Here is a 24,207-nt window from a genome sequence, read left to right on the forward strand (position 1 = left end):
ATTCACTTGCAGTTGTTACTGAGAAGCCGGACCCCTGCCTCCCACATGGCCCAGTGAGGAGTTGCGTTGAAATCGAATAGCCCCAAACAACAAGCTAGTCAGTGTTCATTTAAAAATCAGTGAAACCTGCTTCCATTTTGCACATCTACTCACAACTTTGAAGAGAGAGAAAGAAAAAATATTCAATAAAACGTGGAATCTTCCTAGGTGAGTTTAAATTCCGCCTAAATTAGATTTAAAATTAGATTTAAATTAGAGTCTAAATTAGATTTAGCCACTGCGTGTTTTAATAAAGCTGCAGGAAGAGTGGGGACAATCAACAGAACAGCGGAGACACTCTGAGCTTCTCACCCTTCATCAATTAGCATCTTTTTGCTTTCACAACAGAATGTAAGGAAGGCAGAGCGTTAGGCAGAACCTGACTTTGTGTTCAATCAGAGGCGTTGTGCCAGTGGAGACAGTGTTCAGGAAAGATTTAGTTAGTGCAGTATTTTATCGGTTAGGGCCCAGGGAGTGGGGAAACATGCATTGCAACCTCAGATGTTCAACTATGTGTGGGGGCGGACCTAAAGAGTGACACACGTCGGGGATCATTTTTGGCGACTCATTTTCAGCATCCCGTGACCCACCCCAGGTCGCGACCCTCACTTTGAAAAACACTGCTCTAGAGGATCTACACTGACTTTACTCATTTTTTTCCTTTTTAAATAACTGTAGAAATTCTTGCTATCCATATTTACATGTCTAACCAGCCTTCTCTTAATACTCTAATTTACTGCTCCTGATTTCTGCTGGTCTTTATATTCTGACCAATCATTCAGCATGATAGCACAGTGGACAGCACTGTTGCTTCACAGAGCCAGAGTCCCAGGTTTGAATCTCGGCTTGGTCACTGTCTATGTGGAGTCTGCATGTTGTCCCTTGTCTGTGTGGGTTTCCTCTGGGTGCTATGGCTTCTTCCCACAGGTCCCGAAACATGTGCTGTTAGGTAATTTGGACATTCTGAATTCTCCCTCTGTGTACCCGAACATGCGCCGGAATGCGGCGACTAGGGGATTTTCACAGTAATTTCATTGCAGTGTTAATGTAAGCCTATTTGTGACAATAAAGATTATTATTTATATTATCTGTCCTACCAGTTATATATGCTTTTTCCTTATGTTTGAAGGTTTCCTTAACCATGGATGGTGGGTCCTCCCTTTGAATTGTTCTTTATCATTGGAATACTGTATACATATTCAGAATATTATGACATATTCCTTGAAATGTCTGCCGGTATATCTCCATTGATCTATCCTCTAGCCTAGTATCCCAGTTCATTTCAGCTAGCTCAACTTTCATGCTCACATTGTTGCTCTTATTTACGTTTAAAATACTAGTCTTAGACCCACTCTTCTTCCTTTCAAACTGGATGCAATATTCAATTGTGTGTGGGGCGGATCTAAACAGATTTTGGTCACTGCTACCTAGGGTACAACTACTATGAGGTCATTAGTTAATCTTGTTACATTATACAATACCAAATTTAATATAACGTGCTCCAGAACATGCTGGTCTAAGAAACTATCTTGAAATTAGTACTCCTCATCCAGGCTATTACTGCCATTCCTCTCCCTGACAACTGTCTGCAGCGAAACAGATTTTTTTCTGAACCTTAAGTGTCATATTGACTCAGAGATGAGCTGCTGGCCACATATCTTTTCCATCATAAAGACTACCTATCCCCCACCTCCGTAACACGACCAGACTCCTGAGGCTGAAATCCACATCATGCATTTGTTGCTTTAGACTTGACTATTCCAACGAACACTAGGTAGATTTTCCACATTTTATCCTATGTAAAGTTGTCATCTAAAACTCTGCTGCTGTCCTTACTCATACCAAGTCCCGGCACCCCTGGACACGTTGATCTACTTTGTTAATGAATTCTTTAATTTAAAAAATCCTATCATTGTTTTCATGTGCCTCCAAGGCCTTGCCTCTCCCAAGCTCTAATCTCCTCCAGTCCTACAAAGCCTCTGAGATATCTGCATCTTGTGCATCCCTGAATTTAATTCTTCACCACACGTGGCCATCACTTTTTAATGCTCCACAATTGCCTCTCTAAACTTTTGCGCCTCCCTGCCTCTATTTTTTACCTTTAAGACCTACCTCTTTGAGCAAGTTCTGGCCATCTTCTTACTACTTCCTGGGGTGGCTTTATAAGAACATAAGAACATAAGAACTAGGAGCAGGAGTAGGCCATCTGGCCCCTCGAGCCTGCTCCGCCATTCAATGAGATCATGGCTGATCTTTTGTGGACTCAGCTCCACTTTCCGGCCCGAACACCATAACCCTTAATCCCTTTATTCTTCAAAAAACTATCTATCTTTACCTTAAAAACATGTAATGAAGGAGCCTCAACTGCTTCACTGGGCAAGGAATTCCATAGATTCACAACCCTTTGGGTGAAGAAGTTCCTCCTAAACTCAGTCCTAAATCTACTTCCCCTTATTTTGAGGCTATGCCCCCTAGTTCTGCTGTCACCCGCCAGTGGAAACAATCTGCCCGCATCTATCCTATCTATTCCCTTCATAATTTTAAATGTTTCTATAAGATCCCCCCTCATCCTTCTAAATTCCAACGAGTACAGTCCTAGTCTACTCAACCTCTCCTCATAATCCAACCCCTTCAGCTCTGTGATTAACCTAGTGAATCTCCTCTGCACACCCTCCAGCGCCAGTACGTCCTTTCTCAAGTAAGGAGACCAAAACTGAACACAATACTCCAGGTGTGGCCGCACTAACACCTTATACAATTGCAACATAACCTCCCTAGTCTTAAACTCCATCCCTCTAGCAATGAAGGACAAAATTCCATTTGCCTTCTTAATCACCTGTTGCACTTGTAAACCAACCTTCTGTGACTCATGCACTAGCACACCCAAGTCTCTCTGAACAGCGGCATGCTTTAATATTTTATCGTTTAAATAATAATCCCGTTTGCTGTTATTCCTACCAAAATGGATAACCTCACATTTGTCAACATTGTATTCCATCTGCCAGACCCGAGCCCATTCACTTAACCTATCCAAATCCCTCTGCAGACTTCCAGTATCCTCTGCACTTTTCGCTTTACCACTCATCGTAGTGTCATCTGCAAACTTGGACACATTGCCCTTGGTCCCCAACTCCAAATCATCTATGTAAATTGTGAACAATTGTGGGCCCAACACGGATCCCTGAGGGACACCACTAGCTACTGATTGCCAACCAGAGAAACACCCATTTATCCCAACTCTTTGCTTTCTATTAATTAACCAATCCTCTATCCATGCTACTACTTTACCCTTAATGCCATGCATCTTTATCTTATGCAGCAACCTTTTGTGTGGCACCTTGTCAAAGGCTTTCTGGAAATCCAGATATACCACATCCATCGGCTCCCCGTTATCTACTGCACTGGTAATGTCCTCAAAAAATTCCACTAAATTAGTTAGGCATGACCTGCCTTTAACAAACCCATGCTGCGTCTGCCCAATGGGACAATTTCTATCCAGATGCCTCGCAATTTCTTCCTTGATGATAGATTCCAGCATCTTCCCTATTACCGAAGTTAAACTCACTGGCCTATAATTTCCTGCTTTCTGCCTACCTCCTTTTTTAAACAGTGGCATCACGTTTGCTAATTTCTTAACTTGATTTGATAACTTATCTGTGAAGCACCATGCAATGCTTTACTACATTGAAGGCTCCACAGAAATACAAGTTGTTGTTGTGGGGATGAAAATAAATAATCTACAGTGTCTGCCTTCCTTTCTTCATGTACCTTTTCCCTTAAGCTTGTCCAGTTGTTAATCAGGCAGAACATGACACGTATTTGGTATGGGTAACAAAATGTTGTCTCTTCGGGTGTGACAGAGATATACTAGGTGCAGTATTTTTACATAGACAAACAGATGCACAACAAAGGAAAACTTACTTTATGAACTGCAGGAGAACATCGATGACTAATTTGGCAGATTTAACTATGGGGCTTCCAGGTTCATTGAAAGTCCGTGCATTGTGTTCAATATATCGTACCTCCCACATCAGAGATGACATGCGTCTGAAAAATAATAGCTTCACTTTACTTAACCATCTTAAATTTAAACTATTACAAAAGTCAGTGAAGGCCACCAGGAATGGCTGCGCGGGAGGAGAAATATACTACCATCGAGCTTCCAGAGAATGCCGCACCCAGCATAACAACACTCAAAAGAGGACAAAAATAAGTTTCCATCAGCATTTATTCATGCCATTCTTCATTTAACACAAACCAAAATCAAAGTTGAGTTGGGGGGGTCGGGTCGGAGGAGGGGGGCGGAGGGGGCGGAGGGGGGGGGGGGGGGGGGGGGGGGGGGGGGGTGACCTGGTACATGATCGGGACCCACCGATCGGCGGGCCGGTCTCTCTGTCGGCAGGCCTCCTTTCTTCCACCGGCGAGCCTGGATCCATCCGCCATGTTTGTGCGGGGCGGCCTGGGGGAGGGCGGCCACCGCGCATGCGCTGGTTGGCACCGGCCCAACTGCGCATGCGCGGGACCCGAGTCTTTTACGCGGCGCCGGGTCTCAGACGCCGGTCACGCACTCCTTGATGGCGCCCCCTAGCACATGGCGCCCCGGGCGACTGCCCGAGTTGCCGGTACCTTGAGCCGGCCCTGTAGGTAAATTGGCCACGCTAAATTGGCCCTTAAGTTGGAAAAAAGTAATTGGGTACTCTAAATTTTTAAAAATATAATATTTATTGTTACAAGTAGGCTTACATTGCAATGAAGTTACCATGAAAATCCCCTGGTCGCCGCAATCCGGCGCCTGTTCTGGTACACAGAGGGAGAATTCAGATTGTCCAAATTACAACAGCATGTCTTTCGGAAACCGGAGCGCCCGGAGGAAACCCACGCAGACACAGGGAGAACGTGCAGACTCCGCACAGACAGTGACCCAGCCGGGAATCGAACCTGGGACCCTGGCGCTGTGAAGTCATAGTGCTAACCACTATGCTACCATGCTGCCTTTATAAAAACAAATCAAAGTTGAGTTATCAATGAAGTATGTCAGGGGCTAAAAGACCAATAAATAATTAAAGGAGAAATCTGTCATTAAATATACCCATTCATTTCGGGAATGTAACTGGATAAGGATAAACAATGCCCTTTTTTTTAAACCTTCCATTGTCTTGCATTATTTTTGAAGTAACAGTGGACATTTCTGCTAATCTCGGCACCTAAATTCCCAACATTCATTACCAGAAAGCAAAGTTCCACGATAGGTGCATGAATTTGCAAATTCTAACAGTACAAATCACTATCATTTATACCCTTTTGCAGATATTTCACAGCAGATGCATCATTATCGCTTCAGCAGCCACTGAAATATAATGAAACAGACTGCAGTGTCAACACAGATCTTATCCTCAAATCTTAATTAGGACTTTAACATACAAGCTTTTGGTTCAGAGGCTAGAATGTTACCAGTGAGTTCAGCTGACACATAGGGCGCGATTCTCCGCAACGACGATGTGTGGGAGAATAGCGGGAGGTCTGCTCCCGCACCTCCCGCTATTCTCCCCCCCCCCCCCCCCCCCCCCAAAATGGCATGTCCGGTTTTGCGACACGCCGCTCGGAGAAACGTCGGCCGCCGTCCACAATTCTCCAGCCCGAGCGGCCTGCTGTTCCCGACCTGTTCACGACGGCGGCAACCACACCTGGTCGCTGCCGACGTGAACTTGGCACGCCAGGTAAGTGTGGGGTCTGTGGGGGGTGGATCGGGGATCGAGAACCACGACCGTGCTCGGGAGGGGACGGGCCCGCGATCGGTGCCCACCGATCGTCAGGTTGGCGTCTCAAGGGGACGCACTCTTTCCCCTCCGCCGCCCCGCAAGATCAAGCCGCCACGTCTTGCGGGGCGGCTGAGGGTATAAAGACCGCAACCGCGCATGCACGGGTTTGAGCTGCCCAACCCGCACATGCGCGGCTGACGTCATTAGGCGCTGCCGCGGCGTCATTCTTGGCGCGCCGGGCCTTGAAGCCAGGGACAAGGTCCGGCAGCCGAGATTCCCGGTACGGCCCTCCTATCCCCCCGGGGAGGGGAGAATAGGGGGCCGGGAGAGGCTTCCGACGCCGTCGTGAACCTCTCCGGGTTTCACGACGGCGTCGGGCCTTGCGGAGAATTCCGCCCATAGTTCTTTCTGAGAGTTGACCCTTCCTTCGTGAGCAATTGAAGGTAAATGCTGGCAGTGAATTTGTTCATTTTACAATAGGTAAAAATTGTCAGGACTTTTAAAATAAATACAAAGCAATTTTTCTCTCTACAATACTGATTGTAGCCCACACAATTTTAGCATTCCTCACATTGCAATTCGTCCTCCTCAGTAAAGATGACTGAATTGCCAGCCTATGGGCATTTCCTAACTGCTGTCAAAGGCACTCAAGTATTTGCTCCCCCTTAATTCTGGCACTTGTTTCCCTCATTGAGTGAAGAGACAAATCTGAGCTAGTGCAGGTGAATTCACCCTCTAACCTTTTCCTTCTTTCATCTGTCCAAGAGCAATGCAACTTCCTGCTACTAAACTGAGACAATAACCTGAGAAGCTGTCTTGAGCTTTTGACGTGTTATTCCATGTCCTGATACATAAGGGTGGCACAGAGGTTAGCACTGCTGCCTCATAGCACTAGGGACCCAGGTTTAATTTAGGCTTTGGGTCACTGTATGGAGTAAATACATTCCCCCTGTGTCTGCGTGGGTTTCCTCCGGGTGCTCCGGTTTCGTCTCACGTGTGCTGCTTAGGTGGATTGGCCATGCTAAATTGCCCCTTAATGTCCAGGAGTGTGCAGGTTACGTTATGGGGCTACGGGAATAGGGCAGAGTGGACAATTGAGTGGACCTAGGTAGGGTGATCTTTCAAAGGGTCGGTTCAGACTCGATGGGCCGAATGGTCTCCTTCTGCACTGTAGTGGTTCTATGATTAAGCACGTTGCCCGAGGTGGTCTGCTACAGCAGATCAAGGCACAAGTCACTTGTTCCCCTAAAAAGGAATATTTCATTATGGTATAGCCCTTCATCTGACAGCAAGTAGATCAACATCTGTCAAAATTGAGATTCGAATTTCTAATCCCCGAGTTAAATGCCCACGTTCTATCACCCATGGGTACTGGTTCCCCCTGCACCTTTACTCTTGGTCTCATATGAAATAAAGTTCAAACTCACCTGAAAAACCTATTCTCTACCCTCTCTTTAATTGTGTTGAGGTCCGTGGGGTAAGCCACTACTGTACAATATAAAGGATAAGCCTGGAGGTCCACAGGGGCCACAAATGGAGCAGCAATGTCTGAAATGAGATTGTAAATGTTTTGAGTAATTTACAATATGAAAAATTACTGCACCTAAACTGTTATATTCTAAATGTTGAAAATTCCACCTCTGTCCAATTGCTAAAACAGAACAGAATATTTACAGAAATTAAAATGTTTTCAATGCCAAATTAAGTGAACATAATAAATCTCCTCATGGAAGGCACTTCATTCAGATCGCATCATAGTTTGAGGACATCATTCATTGATGTCTTGTTCCTAATATTGCTCCACTTACCTCATTATAGGAAGTGGTGCTCTGATGGATGTTTTTTTTAATCCTTAAGGTATACTGTATGTACGAGAGATATTTGTGATACTTGTAAAACATACGAGTTGCCCATAGCAAAGCAGAAAGATAGATTTTAGTGTTTACTGTCCCCAGGCTTCAGGCACAGACAGGTAATTCAACACACAAATCTGTAGAAAATTTGTTTGGCTGTATTGCCACCCAATTTAGGCCCCACTCCATTAAGTGGTGGGACCTAGGGTGGGCATTTGGAAAACAGCATTTGATTCTGTTCGAAGTAAATGGGGAGCTTCATTAGGTAATTCAAAAGGGTATAGAAAAGGGCACTGCTCCATTTTACAGCTTATAGGTGTGATGGACACCAGCGTCAGGCTGACCTTCAGGCAGAAGAACCTTCAGGAAGCTCAAATATTTGTGCTTAAGCTACTTGCTCATTTTTAAAAAAAATCTGCAGGCTCTTAGGATTCCAAGGAGAAACTGTGCCTGCTTCTTTGCAGCCAAATCTGCATTGTTATCAGAGGTGGATTTGCTTTGGCAGATATTCTGCTGTTGTGGAAAGAGAACCCCAGTGACATCACTGTGAGATATAAATGTCCTATGTATATTTATGCTGGTTGGCACTTCAGATTTACCCCAATAACAGGATGTCATATTTTCTTTTGTGCAGTACCATTAAGGTATGGTGAAGTGATTAAATGAACCTGCCATGAAGTCACCAGTTATTTCAGCAGGTCTTGGCACACGTACGGGAAAAATGTAGAGACTTCTTCTTGAAACATTTGTCAACATAACAGCAGAAACCAAGGAGTACCATCGACTGACTTTTTCTGTAAATGGTTGGCACATACAGGTCTGCTGTGGCCTGAAAGTTGGCTGCAGCTCTTTGTAGACATGGTACAATGTTACTCCCAGGGACATCATGCTATGGTGTGGTACAAAAGCAAGGGCAACAGATGCATGGGAACACCACTTCTTGCAAGTACCTCTTCAAGCAATATACCATCAACTTGGAACTGTATCACCATTTCTTCACTGTCACTGGGCCAAAATCCTGGAACACCATTCCCAACAGTATTGTTGGTATACATACACCATGTGGACTGCAGTAGTCCAGGTTGGATTGAGAAGGGTAGTTAGGGACGGGCAACAAATGATGGTTTAGCCAGCGATGCCCACATCCTGTGAAATAAGAAGACAATGACTTCAAGGAAACATGTCAAGGTCTTGAAGAGAGGGCAGAGAAGATTTACTAGAATATCAGGGATCATAAGCTTCTGTTGTGCAGAAAGGTTGGAGAGGTGGGATTATTCCACTTGAGTATGTAAAATTTAAGTTTAAAAGAGATGTTTAAAATTATGAAGGACTTTGATACAGCTATTTTGAAATGTTGTTTTCAATGGTAGGATGGTCAGAAACTAGGTCTTGCAGCATGCAGATGCAAACTTCTACATTATCTGAATAGAAGCGAACACTGCAATTAACAGCAAACATGTTTACTTCTGACCTTAAAATGGAGGGAAGGTCACTGAAGCAGTTAAAGATCACTGGGTCGGACACTGCCTGAGAAACATATGCAGAAATGTCCAGGACCGAAAATGATTTGACCTCCAGCAAACTCATCTAAATTCCTTTGTGCTAGATATGACTCCAGCCACCAGAGAGTTTTCCCTCTGATTCCTATTGACATCAATTTTATGAAGGTCCCTAATGCTGCATTTGATCAAATGTTGCCTTGAAGTCAAGGACAGCAAGTCTCATCTCCACTCTGAATTCAGCTCTTTTGCCCATGTTTGGCCCGATGCTGTAGTGAGTTCTGGAGCCGGATGCTCCTGGTGGAACCCAAACTAAGCATAAGTGAGTAGGTTAGTGCAGAACAAGTGGCACTTGATTCCACTGTCAGCACTTTGTTTTTTTTTTAATTTAGAGTACCCAATTATTTTTTCCAATTAAGGGGCAATTTAGCGTGGCCAATCCACCTACCCTGCACATCTTTGGGTTGTGGGGGTGAACGTGCAAACTCCACATGGACAGTGACCCAGGGCCGGGATTTGAACCCGGGTCCTCAGCGCCGTAGGCAGCAATGCTAACCACTGTGCCACCGTGCTGCGTCTGTCATCACTTTGTTGATGACCGAGAGTAGGCTGATGGGGCAGAAATGGAATGGGTTGGATTTATCTTGTTCTTTTGTGGACAGGAGGTACTTGGGGGTACTTTCCACTTTTTCCAGCAGATGCCAGTGTTGTAGCTGTAGTGTAACAGTTTGGCTAAGAGTGTGGCGAGTTCTGAAGCACTACATCTGCGATGTTGTTAGTCTTCATAGCTTCTGCTATACATGATCCATTGGTTGCAACACACCTTAGCTCTTGCTGCACACGCTGTCTAGCATGTATGAGGTCCTGCATTGTCACTTAACCAGGTTGACACAAAATTTTCAGATATGATTGGTGCTGCTCCTTGCATACACTTCTAATTGAACCAGACTGTCACCTAGCTTGATGATAATGTTGGAGATATTCCTGGCTATCAGATTACAAAAGTAGTGGAATACAATTCTACTGCGGCTGATGCTTTGCAGCAGCTTATTTGACTAACTTTGACCCGCTAGATTGCAATTAGCATTCTGACAGTTCCATAGGTTATAATGGAGGGCATCCTAGGTGTTAAGATGCAACTTCACCTCCACGGGGTCTGTGCTGTAGTCACTCCTAACAATACGGAGGATGAGGTCCTATAGGTTTTCCCCCTTGTGATGGTTTCCTCACCACCTACCACAGGCCCAGTCTGGCAGTTATGTCCGTCAGGACCAGGCTAGCTCGGACAGTAGTGGTGCTACTGAGCCATTCATGGTAAGGACATTGAACTCCCCCACCCAGTGCATGTTCTGTACCCTTGCACCCCTCTGTGTTTTCTTCCAACTGCTATCAATTGATTCGTTAGCTGAGGGAGGTCAAACGGTGGTATTCAGCAGGAGGTTTCCTTGCCCATGCTTGACCGGATGCCATGAAACCTCACCGGGTTGTGAGTCAATGTGACAGGGCACATCGAGGGATGATGATGGCTGAGTCTGAGACATTAGGTGAAAGATATGGGCTGGGATTCTCCGAGCCTGCGACGGGTCCAATTGCAGTCACCCTGGCACCGGTCGGGTTGCCGCGGAAATAGGCTCCCGCGGCGATTCTCTACGGGCGACGGGCCGAACTCCCGCCGCGTTTCACCAAGTCCCGCCGACATGATTCCAACCTGGTACCACCCAGCGGGAGCTCGGGCCCGCGGCCGCTGTGGACATCCTGGTGGGGAATGGGAGGATCTGACTCTGCGGGGGGGGGGGGGGGGGGCAGCATCCACGGTGTCCAGGCCCGTGATCGGGGACTTCCGATCAATCAGCGGACGGCCCGATCTGGAGGGGGGCTACCTCCTTCCGCACGGGCTGTTAGGTCCCCGACATGTTGCTCCGTGCTGGTGCGGTAACGGCAACCACGCGCATGTGCGGACCTGTGCCGGCCTTGCAGGGCCGCCTTAGCAGCGTGCAGCACTCCGGCGCCGTGCTAGACCCCAAAAACCAGTGAATTGCCGGGTCAGGAGGCCCGTTGACGCCGGCGTACACCACTCCAGTGTTTACGACGGAGTCAACACTTGACCGGGATTTTGGAGAATCCCAGCCATGATTTGTAAGTATTACTATGCCAGGCTGTTGGGTCACTAGTCTGGTGGGTTCAGCTCAGTCCCCAAATGACAGCAGGGGGAACACTGGAAGGCTAGCTGGGATGCTGTGTCCAGTCCGCACATTGATGCAGGGTGATCTGCATCATGAGGCTTTGATTCACCCCAAAAAATTATTTTGGAATTATAGAGACAAATTTGAAGAAACACAGAGATCAAGTGACTTTGACTCACAGCTCAAGATGGCCGAGCCCAATTTGCATTACTATACATTCCACATTTCAGTTCATTGGGGTAGTGTGAAAATCGCAAAGACAATGGCTTCAGGTGAGTGCGAAGGGCTTCTCACTAGCACAACATTGAAGACAATCATCTGAGGTATTCAACTGTTGGAGATGGGGCTTTCCGACTAAACATTTGACAATGGGATCCTGACTAAGTTAGCTTCCAGACATGAGCTAGACAAGTCACCTTTGGAATATACAGGCAATGGCTGGATATTTCCGGCTCTTCACGTTGGCAGGATCTTCCGGTCCCACTGACGGCCCCGCAGCGGGTTATCTTCAACGGGAAACCCCAATGTTAATGAAAGGACCTGAAGTTCCCACCACTGGCCAACAGTGGGCCGCCTCAGCTGCCACAAATTTTGTGGCAGGTCGTACGCCAAATCGCGTCTATGATTTCTCAGGGAGAAGACCCATGGTGGATCCTCCTGTGTCCTTTTTTCTCTAAGCGTCGAGCCCCGTTTGCTGACTGTGATCATCCAAGGATGCCCTGCTACAGTCAGAGATTTTGTAAAAGAATCCAATCAGCACAACCGTCTCTCAAAAAAAACACACCCAACTCAGTCATGTGCATCTTTAAATTGAAGGCATTAAGATCATCAAATTCATCCTGAAGCCAGCTGAGTCACCAAACCACAGGCTCTTATAATCTTTTATTTTATGGACTTTAATTTGGCGACCTACCCTTCCCCACTGTGTAATCTGTTTTTTGTGTGTGTATGAACATTGAGTGTGTGCCCTAACCTCTTTCTTTATTAAACTCAAATAAACCTGTTCTTTTACTTACTTCATTGGCAATTATACCCTTTCCCAAACAAAAATGTGTGATCGAATGAGGAGAGGGCAAACAAGAGAAAAATTCAACCCCTTCTCACCTGGCCGTAACAGAAATTTGGGAAAGGGAATTCCAAAGAGAAGAAAAGGAGGAAGATTAAGTTTTTCAGAGAGAGAAACAAGAAAGGGACTTAATGCAGCTCGAACTGAGTAAGGAAAGACCTACTCTACTATGTGAAGACACAGCTAGGCAGGGAACTGCCCCTAACTCAGGGCTGGGTGCCGAGTCCTTAACGTTCTCCCAGCTAATACCAAAATTTCATGAGGAGGAGGTGGGAGAATTTTTCATCTCACTTCGAAAGCCTGCAAAATAGCTGAAGTGGTCAGCAGAAGGCGAGACCCTGCCACTGCAAAGCAAATTAACAGGAAAGACCCATGAGAGTTATTGCATATTGTCCGAGTGAAATTTATCAAATTAGGAGATGACCAAAAAAGCTAACTGAAATGAAATGAAAATCACTTATTGTCACAAGTAGGCTTCAAATGAAGTTACTGTGAAAAGCCCATAGTCGCCTCATTCCGGCGCCTGTTCGGGGAGGCTGGTACGGGAATTGAACCCGCGCAGCTGGCCTGCCTTGGTCTGCTTTAAAAGCCAGCTATTTATGGGCTCGTACTCGTGCTGGAAGCATACCACCAGAACTTCTGAACTCTCCGAGAATGGCCGGAACAAGCGCACATCTAGTTCGAAAGAGTTAAGCAATTTGCTTTCAACTGGTGGGTACAGGTGCTAAAGATAGAGTTCACCTATGAAAGGTGACACTTGTCAAGGGATTCAAAAACGAACTTCCTATTTCCATAAAAATCCACACAGAGGGACAAAAACGTTAAGACGAGGCAGGCAGTAAATCTGGCTGATGATGATGAGCTTGTCCCTGAGTCTCAAGGGAAAGACTTCCCTAGTCATCCCCAAAATCTGGAAAATGATAGAAGATGAAGGGTGATAGGAGAATGAACAGCCACTGGTGAGAAGGGAAAGCTGAAAACATAGGGCCTTAAAGAAAGGTGCCAAGATTAGGAGTAAAGCCTGAACGCCTGAGTTACTTAACCTTTTCGAACTATATGTGTGTCGGCTCGGGCCATTATTGGAGAGTTCAGAATTTTCGGTGTTATGCTTCTAGTACGAGCTCATACACACCCCAATTAGTATTTTAGGACATTTCAGAATTTATTGCCCTAATTGCGTCCCTGTAAACATACCTCTTGCGAGTGCACGAATGTGTAACAAAATCCTCAAACGTTACCAGGATTTTGAATCTACATTAGAAAGGAAAGATGGCTCCTAACCCTCGGGTGAAGCAACATTCCTAGCCATATTTAGGGATACAGGACCCACCCAATCCCTTCTGCTGTGAAACAGCATGACCTTTCCACCAGAGAGCTCATGGAATGCGAACTGTATCAGGGGAAGTTATACGCCCATACCTTTGCATCTAGTGCACCAGGAATGCTACCTTATTTCAGGGCTTGTAACTGTGGGGATTGCCCCCAGTTTACCTGTAGACGGGGTTGATCCACTCCTGGGTAATGAAGTGCCGGGGGAGAAGGCGTCAGCTTCCCGAAAGCTCAGCAGATACCCCTCCTTACAAGACATGTGAAGTGAATCACTTGGGCTGGTATAATGAGTGCACATACACACTGTGATACATATAATTCTGTGTTCAACTTTTATAATATGTTTTCAAATGAAGCATTTCTGGTTAAGATGTTTTAATCTGAGCCTGGTCCCATGACTATATTTTTGAATTCACAAAAGTAAACCATGAGTTTTTATGGCAATCTGGTAGATTCATGGTTGTCATTACGGAGACTAGCCTTGGATTCCAGGTTTATTAAATTAACTCATATTTACAGAAGTCCAGGCCTCTGGATTGCAAGTTCAGTAACAGAACCACTATGTTATCATGTCCGTAAAATAGATGACTAAAGAAAAAAGGTGAACGATAAAACTGTTGGACTGGAAAGTGGCAAACCTCAATGGACCTAGACCAAGTAATTGGAAATGAGGACTGGATCAGCAATCAACAATATTTTGCATTAAAATGGATGAAATACAGATTAAATGCATTCCAATTAGGAGTAATGAGCAATTATGGGATGTCAATGGCTGTCATTTCATGGATAAATAAGGAGATTTGCACAAAAAGGTTATTGAAGAAGGAGATATACAAGGGAGTAAAAGAAAAGAAAGACCTACAATTCTGGTCACCACATTATAGGAAGGATGTGATTGCATTGGAGGGGGTGCAGAGAAGATTCACCAGAATGTTGCCTGGGATGGATCATTTAAGTTATAAAGACAGGTTGGATAGGCTTGCATTGTTTTCTCTGGAGGGGTGACCTGATTGAGGTGTAAAAGATTATGAGGAGCGTGGACAGGAAGCAGCTGTTCACCTTATTTGAAGGGTCAGTTACGAGGAACACAAGTTTAAAGTGAGGGGTGGGAGGTTTAGAGGGGATTTGAGAAAACCTTTTTTACCCAGAGAGTGGCGACAGTCTGGAATGCATTACCTGGGAAGGTGGTAGAGGCGGGATGCCTCACATCCTTTAAAAAGTACCTGGATGAGTACTTGGCATGCCATAACATTCAATGCTATGGGCCAAGTGCTATGGGCAAGTGGGGCAGCACGGTAGTTAGCACAGTTGCTTCACAGTCCCCCAGGTTCGATTCCCAGATTGGGTCACTGTCTGTGTGGAGTCTGCGCGTTCTCCCCGTGTTTGTGTGGGTTTCTTCCGGGTGCTCCAGTTTCCTCCCACAGTCCAAAGATGTGCAGGTTAGGTGGATTGGCCAAGCTAAATTGCCCTTAGTGTCCAAAATGGTTTGGTGGGGTTACTGGGTTGCCGTGATAGGGTGGGGCATGGGCTTAAGTAGGGTGCTCTTTCCAGGGGCGGGTGCAGGCTCGATGGGCCGAATGGCCTCCTTCTACACTGTAAATTCTACGATTCTAAGTGGGATTAGGTGGTCAGGTGAGGGCCTTTCATGCATCAGTGCAGACTCAATGGGTCAAAGGGCCTCTTCTGCACTGTAGAATGCTACAATGCAGAAGATTATTAAAGATACAGAAGGGAAGCAAAAGAGATGCCAGAAATGCCAAAGGGGAGGTCAAATTAAAGGGAGTTAGTAAGAACATTTGGGAGTTACCCTTTATCGTAGAATCATAGAATTTACAGTGCAGAAGGAGGTCATTCGGCCCATCGAGGCTGCACCGGCACTAGGAAAGAGCACCCTACATAAGCTCACGCCTCCACCCTAACCCCACAACTCTATCTAACATTTTTTGAGCATGAAGGGCAATTTTCATGGCCAATCCACCTAACCTGCACATCTTTGGACTGTGAGAGGAAACCAGAGAACCCGGAGGAAACCCACACAGACACGGGGAGAACGTGCAGACTCCACACAGACAGTGACCCAAGCCGTGAATTGAACCTGGGACCCTGGAGCTGTGAAGAAACTGGGCTAACCACTGTGCTACCGTGCTGCCCTTATACATGGTAAATTATAGAAATTAAGAATTTCTAGTTAGATGTCTTGCCAAAACTGCCACTAACAGTAGGATCATACCAGGGCATGCATGACAATTTACTTAATTAAAAATTAAAAATGATGGAAATGTACAGGGCAATCATTTTCTGAAACGGACAGACAAGTTAATGTTTCAAGTGCAGTTCTTCGTCAAAGTTGAACTAAAAATCACAATATATCAGGGGTTAAGTGAAAAGAATTGGAGATCTCAACCCACCTCAAGTCAATATCATATGCTTCCTAATTAGTTACAGGAGCACTGGCAGAAGCCTGGAAAAATACTTTGATTTCTGGTTCAGGATCTAGTTGGCGAGCATGGAGTTCTGAAGGCGACGTGAAATTAACTTAAAAGGGACATTTACGTTTGCCCACAGATCCACATTCCAACTGTACGTTTGATTTAATTTAGTTACTTCAGGTTTCCTTGGATAAGAACATACCCAGCGTTATGAGCTGACTGATCCCTCCATGAATTCTTTCACATTCAGCATCTCTCTTCCTGCAGCCCCATTCTCCTTCCTGAGATTTGTACAGCTGTATCTTATGCTCAGCAGCAGTCAAGGGAACACTTGACCCAGGTTCAGTGGGGAAAACAGCTGAAATACATAAGTACAGTTGATACAAAAGGAAATAATGCATTTCTGAGATTCCCTTCTTAACAGAAAGTCAAAACTAACTCATTCCAATGCTGATAAAGTTTATTACAAACCTTTTATCAAAACAAAAATATCAACTAACTATGTGCATGTATGTGTAGCTGGACACACAAGAGCAGATGTGGAAAAGCGAAACCCCTTCATAATTATAAGAATAACAATCTTAGTGTCACAAGTAGGCCTACATTAACACTGCAATGAAGTTACTGTGAAAAGCCCCCAATCGCCACATTGTGGCGCCTGTTTGGGTACACGGAGGGAGAATTTCAGAATGTCCAAATTACCTAACAAGCACATCTTTCGGGACTTGTGGGGGGGAAACCGGAACACCCAGAGGAAACCCACGCAGACGCAAGGAGAACGTGCAGACTCCGCACAGACAGTGCCCCAAGTCGGGAATCGAACCTGGGACCCTGGCACTGTGAAGCAACAGTGCTAACCACTGTGCTTTTCTATCAGGTCATCGCTCATTCTTCTATTTTACCGGGAAAAGAGCTCCAGCTTTTCTTGTTGCCGAGTCCTCACAGCTCTGGTGACGTCCTTCGAAATCTTTCTTGCACTTTCACAAGATCTTGTTGTTGTCATAGTCTTTTGTTATACGGAGACCAGAGGCATGCTCAAAACTCTTAAGTGTGCTTTAACGAAGGCTCAAGATAAAATTTCAACATAACTTGTCTGTTTTTCAATTCTGTTCCTTGAGGAATGATCCTAGTGCTTTGTTTGCACTTTATTTATGGCTTTGTTAACATTCGGGTTAACAGAGTGGGAAGGCAAAGCAGCAAGAGGGCAAAATGGGATGAAATACAGATACATAAGAAATAGGAGCAGGAGTGGGCTTTTCAGCCCTTTGAGCCTGCTCCGCCATTCATTATGATAATGATTGACCATGCAACTCAGTAACTTATGGGGTGAGGGGCTACTGAGGAACACGTGATGGGGGAATGTGAAAAAGGGCCAAAGAGCCATGTTTTAACCCACAACTCCAACCCAAAATATAGATTTCAGTTATCATTTTCATCTCTTTCACCCAAACAAAAGAAGGAGAAGACAGGCAGAGTAGCAGAAGAAGCCGGGGAAAAGCAGAAGAAATTTAAGGAAAGAAAACGACAGAGAAAGATATACAAGCAGAAGAGGACAGTGCGGAAGCAGCAAGATGAAGGCAACAGATGATGAGAGAGACCACGTTCTTTAACCTGACATGTGCACCACCACCAAACGTCTAATACTTGTACACTTTCATCATATTACAAAAAATTTTTTACAATTGAAAGCTTTGTCATTGGGCTAGTGAAGTGATACATCAGCGACACATAAGAGCGCTCAGGAAATTCCATCAGCAATGCTTCTGGCACAATATCCGGATTTAATGGGAGGACCATCGAGCAAATGCTAGTGCTCTTTAAGCTAGTACCACAATCAATCAGGCGAAATACCTCCAAAATCAACTGCAATTGGACTTGGTACTGTGTCCAGGTGGCCGGAAAGCATCACCCTCAGAAGCACTCTTGAAGCACAACATTGACATTAGTGATTGGGAAGAGCTTGCAACGAATCATTCAAAATGACAACTTATCAATGACGTTGCTTCATGCTTTGGATCACAATGTCATTTTGATGATGAAGAGCAGCGGTGGAGAAGGGAAGAAAGAGAAGCAAACTCTTGAGTCCTACTACCTTGTGGGGCATCTTACCCATGAACTCAAAGATCTGTGGATCGAGAATAAGCCTGTTCAGTCACCTGAAGTCTAATTGCAGAAACCTGCGACCCTGAGTAGACGTCGTTCCCAAATCAAGGGACAACCAGCGACAATGACCTGTAAAGTCTGAAAGGACATTCTCAACCTGCTTTTGAATATTTGTCTAATATCAAATAAGTTTGGAAAAATTTTAACAGAGTGGCAAAGCAGCAAGAAGACAAAATGGGATGAAACACAGAAACATAAGAAATAGGAGCAGGACTGGGCTTTTCAAACCTTAGAGCCTGCTCCGCCATTCATTATGATCATGTTTGACCATGTAACTCAGTAACCTATGGGGTGAGGGGCTACTGAGGCACAAGTGATGGGGGAATGTGAAAAGGGCCAAAGAGCCATGTTTTAACCCACAACTCCAACCCAAAATAGCAAAGGCTTGAGAAAAATATTTAGGCTGCTGGTTGACCGAACAGTCCTGGGAAATTGCACAGGAGTGTCAAATCCAAACCCAGCATTTTCAGAAGCTGAGACTTTCCACTAAAAACTTTAATGAAGGCATGAAGGATAATAACGTGACATTTAGTCATGTTATTGTGAAGCTTCTGAATTTTAAATTTTGTTTAAAACCTTGTTAGAAATTTTACATTGGAAGAAAAATTAGTCGATTCTGAGTAATTTGTAGAGAAAACATAGTTAGGATCCTGTTCAATGGGATATGGCTAGCAATATCTGCCTTCTCAATTCAACTCCTCAATGCTCAGCTCCGAATACAGTGCCCTCCTCAGCAATTCAGACATTTTAAAATTGATTTTTCCATAAGAAATATTGACATAGGGCTCAGGGTCATACATGCCACATTTAACCTAACGGATAGATACATTTAACATACCTTATTTTATAAATGCTAGACATTAAAACAGGCAGCCAAGTAAACATTCAACTAGTGTTATTTATTACATTCTGACGACTAATGGATCTAATGTTCAAAATTTATCAACGAACATTGTAAAATATTACTGCCAAATCTGTGTGGGCTGTTGTACAGCCAACTGAACAGCTTTTCTGGAAGGGGTGGGGCTAATGTATGACCTCCTGGGTTGACCTGATTGCTGAGGAACAGAATTGAAGCAATCATGTTCGTGATTTACAACTTCACATTAGCAAGCATCATCGAAAGCCAACATCAATCACAGTCACAAAAACAATACAGCCTAACTGCTGCAACGTTTCCACTAAATCCCCCCATCCCACACACATGAATCTTCTCTCCTCCTATTTAAATCCACCTACAGCCAGGTGATAACATTACGAAGCACATTTGAGAATAAAATATAACGGCTACGTTATGTACCTTTAAAAAAAATTTCAATTTCAAATTTTCAACAATTTTTACAAAACGCAAGTAAACCCCTCCCCCCTCTCAAACTCCCCCCCCCCCCCCCCCCAGACAGCAACCAGATCCCCAAAATGTAAGACAAACAAACCCCATCTCTGGCACTTTATGTGGCTTGTATTGTAAGCTTGTTGCATAGTCACCCATTTTTGAAAGATGAACTCACAAGAACACATTTCGACCAATTGGTATACTCCGTGATGAATCTGCAGGAAGCAATCTGAAAGGAACATTGTACTAGTTCTGCCTATCCACCTCACTACTAGCCAAGAAAATTTGTCTTAAACTGACCCCTCAACACAAGAATGGTAACTTTTTGATTGGGATGGTCCAGCTTTAATTACAAAGCTGCTCACTCGTCAGCACATCACATTCTGACAGCTATGATCAGATATTCAGAACATGCTACACAACAAATGTCACACAAGCTATTTTTACCCAGGCGTAGCAATTCACTTTCGCTTCCTTAATCATCAATCTTCTGAAGATTGCAATAACATTTCTATATCAGAATTAAAGTGTGCTGATGCTCATATAAAAATCAACTGAGCAATGGTGTTCCTCAATTTATTTTCTAATTCTACTTCAAAATACTCAGCATTGGCTATGGAAAATTGTAAAACCTAACATGTAACTGCAAGCTCTGTATAACTGTTTCCATAGTTGCCATGTTAATAAAAGCAGTCAGGTGTTTTGCATATAAAAATCCCAAAAGATATAAAAAATATGACTTGACAAAGCACTGTACAATATGTATGGTTATGGTTCCTCCTATAATTCATTTAGTACAAAATACCTGCCCATCGCTATACAAAATCAGCACATGAAAGAAAATAGAAACACACGCACACGTGTATACACACACACACGCACACACACACACTCGCACACACTTACCAGTAATCCCTAATATGCACATATCTGATATCTAATGTTTGATAGACTATAAGTTGTAGTTAAAGCAAAAATATTCTTGGGTGATTCTTGAGTTTTCCCTGCACATACCATCAGCTGGTATCACTTCCATATCCCAAGGGCTCATCTTTTCAGTGTCTCCATTATCCCAGCTGGAAGTAGAAAGGCAAAATATAAGCCCCTGAGCCTGTAATAATATTTCAAGTTGAAAACATCACTCTTAGGTATTTCACAACCAGCTCTAGAAACAGAGGCAGATCCCTCAAGAAAACGGACCTTAATTGACCTGTGAACTATCTTAATTATCCACCCGTTGTTTGCTGGTAGTGTTAGTCCATTTGTCTCAATCCTGCCTCCGGAAAAATGGTCTGGGATTGGGATGGTTCTGGAAAGCCAGCATGGCAGCCACCAACACAAATTTATGCATATGCCCACCTAATTCTATCCCAGTCATTCAGAGAAATCTACTTCTCAGTCTCTCCAAAGCTACTTTATGCTTCCACATTGGAAAATGAGCCCATGCCTACAATTCTCTACCATGCCTGCAATTATGATGTCAAACATGTTATTGTGAGAAGGCAACTTTAAGCGGCAAAGCAGGAGTCTTCCTAACGGTGTTGCAGAGGTTTGGGGATGTGGAGGAGCAGAGAACATACATCCGCGAGACGGAGGCGAGTGAAGGAGAGAGGATTGAGGGATGAGGAGAAAAGAAGGAAAGGTGGGGAGGAAGAGAATGGAGAGCCCGGGGAGAGCAAGAGAGTGCAACAGGGAGTTGAGGGAAGAGAGAGACAGAGGCGAGAGAAGCTGGGGGGTGCGAGAGGGGGGGGGGGGGGGGGGGGGGGGGGGGGGGGGGTAAGGTGGAAAGAGAGATGGAGAGACGAGGGAACGACAGAGGCCGGGGAGCAAGGAAAAGACGGGGAGCAAGGGAGCGGGTGAGTCAGGGAAGCCCGAGGAAGGGAGTGGGGGTGGGTGGAGAGACAGGAAGGGGGGGGGGGGGAAGAGAGCAAGGGCCGAATGAGGAGCTCGAGGAGAGCAAGAAGCGACAGGTGAGAGGTGGAGTAGAAAGAGATGTTGAAAGTGACAGAGGGAAATGGGGAGAATTGTGATTGAGATGAGGAGATGCAGGGGAAAAATGACGATGGAATGGAGGGATGAGTAGAGAGAGAGTGAGAGGAATGAAAGAGATTGGAAATTAGGGGTAAGCGAGAGAGAGTTGGGGAAGTGGAGGAGAGCAAGTGAAAGACAGGGAGGTGGGGGTGAACAAGAGGCATGATGACAGGGGAGAGCAAGATAGGGAGCGTTACATTTATGTTTTCCAATCCACTTGACTTTTCTAGATTTGAGGGAATTTTGGAAGACTACAAGCAATGCATCCACTATCTCCACAGCCACCTCTTTAATGACCCTAGGATGCATACCATCTCATCCAGGGGACTTTTATCCTATTAGCTTTTCCTCATACATTTTTCTTGGTAGTGCAGGTCTATGGAGAGGTAATATGGGTTGAAGTTAGAAATAGGAAAGGAGCAGACACCTTGTTGGGAGTTTTCTATAGGCCCCCCCAATAGCAGCAGAGATGTGGAGGAACAGATTGGGAAACAGATTTTGGAAAGGTGCAGAAGTCACAGGGTAGTAGTCATGGGCGACTTCAACTTCCCAAACATTGAGTGGAAACTCTTTAGATCAAATAGTTTGGATGGGGTAGTGTTTGTGCAGTGTGTCCAGGAAGCTTTTCTAACACAGTATATAGATTGTCCGACCAGAGGGGAGGCCATATTGGATTGAGTACTTGGTAATGAACCAGGGCAGGTGATAGATTTGTTAGTGGGGGAGCATTTTGGAGGTAGTGACTGCAATTCTGTGACTTTCACTTTAGTAATGGAGAGGGATAGGTGCGAGCAACAGGGCAAGGTTTAAAATTGGGGGAAGGGTAAATACAATGCTGTCAGACAAGAATTGAAGTGCAGAAGTTGGGAACATAGGCTGTCAGGGAAGGACACAAGTGAAATGTGGAACTTGTTCAAGGAACAGGTACTGCGTGTCTTTGATATGTATGTCCCTGTCAGGCAGGGAAGAGATGGTCGAGTGAGGGAACCATGGTTGACAAGAGAGGTTGAATGTCTTGTTAAGAGGAAGAAGGAGACTTATGTAAGGCTGAAGAAACAAGGTTCAGACAGGGCGCTGGAGGGATACAAGATAGCCAGGAGGGAACTGAAGAAAGGGATTAGGAGAGCTAAGAGAGGGCATGAAAAATCTTTGGCGGGTAGGATCAAGGAAAACCCCAAGGCCTTTTACACATATGTGAGAAATATGAGAATGACTAGAGCGAGGGTAGGTCCGATTAAGGACAGTAGCGGGAGATTGTGTATTGAGTCTGAAGAGATAGGAGAGGTCTTGAACAAGTATTTTTCTTCAGTATTTACAAACGAGAGGGGCCATATTGTTGGAGAGGACAGCTTGAAGCAGACTGATAAGCTTGAGGAGATACTTGTCAGGAAGGCAGATGTGTTGCGCGTTTTGAAAAACTTGAGGATAGACAAGTCCCCCGGGCCTGACGGGATATATCCAAGGATTCTATGGGAAGCAAGAAATGAAATTGCAGAGCTGTTGGCAATGATCTTTTCGTCCTCGCTGTCAACAGGGGTGGTACCAGAGGATTGGAGAGTGGCGAATGTCGTGCCCCTGCTCAAAAAAGGGAATAGGGATAACCCTGGGAATTACAGGCCAGTTAGTCTTACTTTGGTGGTAGGCAAAGTAATGGAAAGGGTACTGAGGGATAGGATTTCTGAGCATCTGGAAAGGCATTGCTTGATTAGGGCTAGTCAGCACGGATTTGTGAGGGGTAGGTCTTGCCTTACAAGTCTTATTGAATTCTTTGAGGAGGTGACCAAGCATGTGGATGAAGGTAAAGCAGTGGATGTAGTGTACATGGATTTTAGTAAGGCATTTGATAAGGTTCCCCATGGTAGGCTTATGCAGAAAGTAAGGAGGCATGGGATAGTGGGAAATTTGGCCAGTTGGATAACAAACTGGCTAACCGATAGAAGTCAGAGAGTGGTGGTGGATGGCAAATATTCAGCCTGGAGCCCAGTTATCAGTGGCGTACCGCAGGGATCAGTTCTGGGTCCTCTGCTGTTTGTGATTTTCATTAACGACTTGGATGAGGGAGTTGAAGGGTGGGTCAGTAAATTTGCAGATGATACGAAGATTGGTGGAGTTGTGGATAGTGAGGAGGGCTGTTGTTGGCTTCAAAGAGACATAGATAGAATGCAGAGCTGGGCTGAGAAGTGGCAGATGGAGTTTAACCCTGACAAGTGTGAGGTTGTCCATTTTGGAAGGACAAATCTGAATGCGGAATACAGGGTTAATGGTAGGGTTCTTGGCAATGTGGAGGAGGAGAGAGATCTTGGGGTCTATGTTCATAGTTCTTTGAAAGTTGCCACTCAAGTGGATAGAGCTGTGAAGAAGGCCTATGGTGTGCTAGCGTTCATTAGCAGAGGGATTGAATTTAAGAGCCGTGAGGTGATGATGCAGCTGTACAAAACCTTGGTCAGGCCACATTTGGAGTACTGTGTGCAGTTCTGGTCACCTCATTTTAGGAAGGATGTGGAAGCTTTGGAAAAGGTGCAA

At 44.9% G+C, this 24,207-nt stretch overlaps 1 protein-coding gene across 3 annotated transcripts in view; it reads right to left on the reverse strand.

Annotated features, from left to right (window-relative positions):
* The window catches only part of LOC119967148 (pleckstrin homology domain interacting protein), a 322,696-nt gene that overhangs the window by 57,562 nt on the left and 240,927 nt on the right, over positions 1-24,207 (reverse strand). For all 3 annotated transcript variants that reach the window (XM_038799297.1, XM_038799295.1, XM_038799294.1), the window contains exons 29-32: positions 20,668-20,729; positions 16,360-16,515; positions 7,226-7,346; positions 3,961-4,086 (exon numbers count right to left, since the gene is read on the reverse strand). In XM_038799297.1, the coding sequence (XP_038655225.1) occupies positions 3,961-4,086; positions 7,226-7,346; positions 16,360-16,515; positions 20,668-20,729 (465 nt within the window). The remainder of the gene's footprint in view (positions 1-3,960; positions 4,087-7,225; positions 7,347-16,359; positions 16,516-20,667; positions 20,730-24,207) is intronic.

Source organism: Scyliorhinus canicula, chromosome 6 (genome assembly GCF_902713615.1).
Source record: "Scyliorhinus canicula chromosome 6, sScyCan1.1, whole genome shotgun sequence".
Lineage (NCBI taxonomy): Eukaryota > Metazoa > Chordata > Chondrichthyes > Carcharhiniformes > Scyliorhinidae > Scyliorhinus > Scyliorhinus canicula.